Source organism: Brassica oleracea, unplaced genomic scaffold, assembly GCF_000695525.1.
Source record: "Brassica oleracea var. oleracea cultivar TO1000 unplaced genomic scaffold, BOL UnpScaffold01031, whole genome shotgun sequence".
Lineage (NCBI taxonomy): Eukaryota > Viridiplantae > Streptophyta > Magnoliopsida > Brassicales > Brassicaceae > Brassica > Brassica oleracea.
In genome coordinates this window covers 27,425-30,709 of record NW_013617605.1, presented here as the reverse complement: position 1 = coordinate 30,709, position 3,285 = coordinate 27,425, and the positions used below count along the sequence as shown (strand labels likewise).

Genomic DNA, 3,285 nt, shown 5'->3' with positions numbered 1-3,285 from the left:
AAGTTTATATCACAAAAATAGCACTCAAAAACTAAAATGACCAAAATAGCACATTTCTAAGTTTATCCTTTGAAAATTTTAATTTTTTTATTTTTCAAAATTTGAAATCTTATCCCCAAAACCTCATTTCTCAACTCTAAACCCTAAACCCTAAACTCTAAACCCTAAACCCTAAACCCTAAACTCTAAACCCTAAACCCTAAACCCTAAACCCTAAACTCTAAACCCTAAACCCTAAACCCTAAACTCTAAACCCTAAACCCTAAACCCTAAACTCTAAACCCTAAACCCTAAACCCTAAACTCTAAACCCTAAACCCTAAACCCTAAACTCTAAACCCTAAACCCTAAACCCTAAACTCTAAACCCTAAACCCTAAACCCTAAACTCTAAACCCTAAACCCTAAACCCTAAACTCTAAACCCTAAACCCTAAACCCTAAACTCTAAACCCTAAACCCTAAACCCTAAACTCTAAACCCTAAACCCTAAACCCTAAACTCTAAACCCTAAACCCTAAACCCTAAACTCTAAACCCTAAACCCTAAACCCTAAACTCTAAACCCTAAACCCTAAACCCTAAACTCTAAACCCTAAACCCTAAACCCTAAACTCTAAACCCTAAACCCTAAACCCTAAACTCTAAACCCTAAACCCTAAACCCTAAATCCTAAACCCCACTCTTTAACTCTAAACCCTAAGTTTGTGACTTTTGATAAAACATTAAGTGTTATTTTTGTGACTTTTGACCTTGAGTGCTAGTTTGGGAACATAAACTTGATTTAGTGCTATTTTTGTCTTTTTCTCTACAACTTATCTACTATATTGCCAAGTTTTATTTTGATAAAACTACAGTCAATAATTTACTGCTACAATCACCATAACAACAACAAAAATCTCTGCAAAAAAATCTATAGCAGCAAATTTAGAGCTACAGTTAAAACATTACATCTTAGTCAATCATCCAAATTATTATTATTATTATTTTTTCAAGAATGACGATGAATAATACGGAATGATTATTAGAAGAGGGGGTAGTAATGTTATTAGGTGGCGAGGAGAAGGGGTGATATAGTCAATTTAGGTGTTTCTGACTTTCAAGTTAGATTACGAACGAATCTGTCATCAATCAAATCCAAGGAGGAGAAAGGTAAATGAGCTTTGTTCTTCTGAGCTTGATTTTTCAGATGAGGAATTGATTAGGGTTTCTTATACAATTTTGGATTCGACCCAATTGATTAGGGTTGTTCTACTGTGTGTGTGTGTGTGTGTAGTTTTGAATCGAAATATGGCTGGGAGAGCTTCGATCCCTGCTCGCAACTCTGCCCTCATCGCTATGATCGCCGATGAGGTATAACGAAATTAAATCTTCTTTTTTGAGTTTTGGTGATTTGGTTCATTAGATCAATGTTAATCCTAGTTTTGGATCTCTGAGAACTGTAGAGAGTTAGTTCGTTTGCGAAAGTTGCAATCTTTCTGTTATGTGAAATATTTTTGAGTTTGGATCTCCTCTGGTTGGTTGGTTGTTTCTTTCTTACATCTCTGAGATGTGATCTGAACTATATCAATGCGTACAGAAGATTGTTTTGACCTTCCTTGGATTTGCCATTTTCCAACGTCTCTAAAATGTTTGATGTTGTGTACACAGGACACCGTAGTTGGGTTCTTGATGGCTGGAGTTGGTAATGTTGACATCAGGAGGAAGACTAATTACCTCATCGTGGACTCAAGTACGCTTTTTTTTTTTGTTACTCATAATCATCTCTACCAAATATATATTATTATTTCAAGTTATGTCACTTATCTCAAAGTGGTATCAAGTCAATCTCATAGGAGTCTTGGTAGGAGATAACTTTCCGAGCTTCTATTACTGTACAATTGTATAATTAATTGATTTTCCTTTGTCTTTTAGAGACAACTGTGAGGCAAATTGAGGATGCTTTCAAGGAATTCTCATCAAGAGATGATATTGCTATCATCCTCATCAGCCAATATGTAAAGTGCTTTCTTCCACTTCCAAGTCCAGTTTAACTTATTACTGTTACATTTCCAAAAAGTTTAGTTGCTGTGTCTCTGTGGTGTTAGTTTTGTCGTTATCAAAGAGGTCATGGCTTTTACCTACTCCACTCTATTGAGCCCTTATATATGTTTAGTGCCATGTGCCATTAATGTAAACCTTTCTTGCTTGCACCATTTAAATCATGGATCAATGTTACTGTTTTTGCTTTCTTGTTCACAGCAATTATCATTTATTGGATTCAAATGTGTGACTGAACATAAGATGAGACCACTTTTGCTTCAGCCTTTTGATTTAGCTCTAGATTTATTCAAAGTCTGTTTCTTTCCATAGTGTCAAAAAAAAAAAAAACCATGATGAGAAAATATGTCATATGCGTGTAGGTTGCAAATATGATCAGGTTCTTGGTGGATAGCTACAACAAGCCAGTTCCTGCAATCCTGGAGATCCCTTCCAAGGACCATCCCTATGATCCTGCTCATGACTCTGTTCTCTCCCGTGTCAAGTACCTCTTCTCTGCGGAATCTGTGTCACAGCGTTAAACATATACACATTCTGCAAGCTCGCCTGAGCTTTTATATCATTTCTTTGTTTTTGACATTCTCGTGTTTCTCAGTTTTCAATAATGTGTATCTCTTGATTTTTGTTTGGAAATGGATGTTATCTATACTATACTAAAAGTTGAATATCCTCAAAGGAGAAGCCCTCCACGTAGACAGATAAATTCAACCAATGGGGTGTGTTTGTTTGTCTACCTCAATTACGTTTTGGGCTTTTGAGTTCTGAGATTAGCCGGGACTTAAGCTGTCGTTTTGATATTAGGTTTGAGCTTGCTTTCATCTCCCACGGAACCTGAGTTCTGAGAACGTGTTTCATCTTCTTCCTTAGAATACTAAAACCTACCAGTTACATATTCATCTTCTTAAAGTCTTTATTAAATCTATCACCCACGATCTACGATTTTCCCTCGTGCAAGGAGGTGGAACTGCGACTGTAAAATTGTAAGCTTTCCTAATATGAGAACCATCTCCTGAATTTTGAGTTGATTTGGTTTCATTTTAGATGTGGATATGTTTATTCACGATTCGCGTTTGTGATTTCTTTTTTGTTCACAGTGACAACGATTGCGGCTGTATCAACATCGATGAAGGAGTTTCCGTGATCGGAATGGGTATGTTGATTTGATTCTGATCTGTAGATACCAATCATGTATCGCAGTCTCTCTAAAACATTGGTTAACTAACGGAGGGTGTAGATGGTTTTCTTCGTT

At 36.3% G+C, this 3,285-nt stretch overlaps 1 protein-coding gene across 1 annotated transcript; it reads left to right on the top strand.

Annotated features, from left to right (window-relative positions):
• The first annotated feature begins 1,053 nt into the window (after window positions 1-1,053).
• On the top strand, window positions 1,054-2,744 carry LOC106320714 (V-type proton ATPase subunit F). Its single transcript, XM_013759084.1, has 5 exons — window positions 1,054-1,148; window positions 1,273-1,349; window positions 1,647-1,728; window positions 1,911-1,993; window positions 2,399-2,744. Exons 2-5 carry the CDS (start codon window positions 1,287-1,289, stop codon window positions 2,555-2,557), a joined length of 387 nt encoding a protein of 128 aa, XP_013614538.1. The 5' UTR covers window positions 1,054-1,148; window positions 1,273-1,286; the 3' UTR covers window positions 2,558-2,744.
• Window positions 2,745-3,285: the final 541 nt, after the last annotated feature.

What these genes read in the sequence shown, in the direction of transcription:
- LOC106320714 (XM_013759084.1), top strand. Translation starts at nt 1,287, where the DNA reads ATGGCTGGGAGAGCTTCGATCCCTGCTCGCAACTCTGCCCTCATCGCT. An exon ending in TCGCTATGATCGCCGATGAG is followed by an intron (nt 1,350 to 1,646) that starts GTATAACGAAAT and finishes TTGTGTACACAG; the next exon opens with GACACCGTAGTTGGGTTCTT. An exon ending in TCATCCTCATCAGCCAATAT is followed by an intron (nt 1,994 to 2,398) that starts GTAAAGTGCTTT and finishes ATATGCGTGTAG; the next exon opens with GTTGCAAATATGATCAGGTT.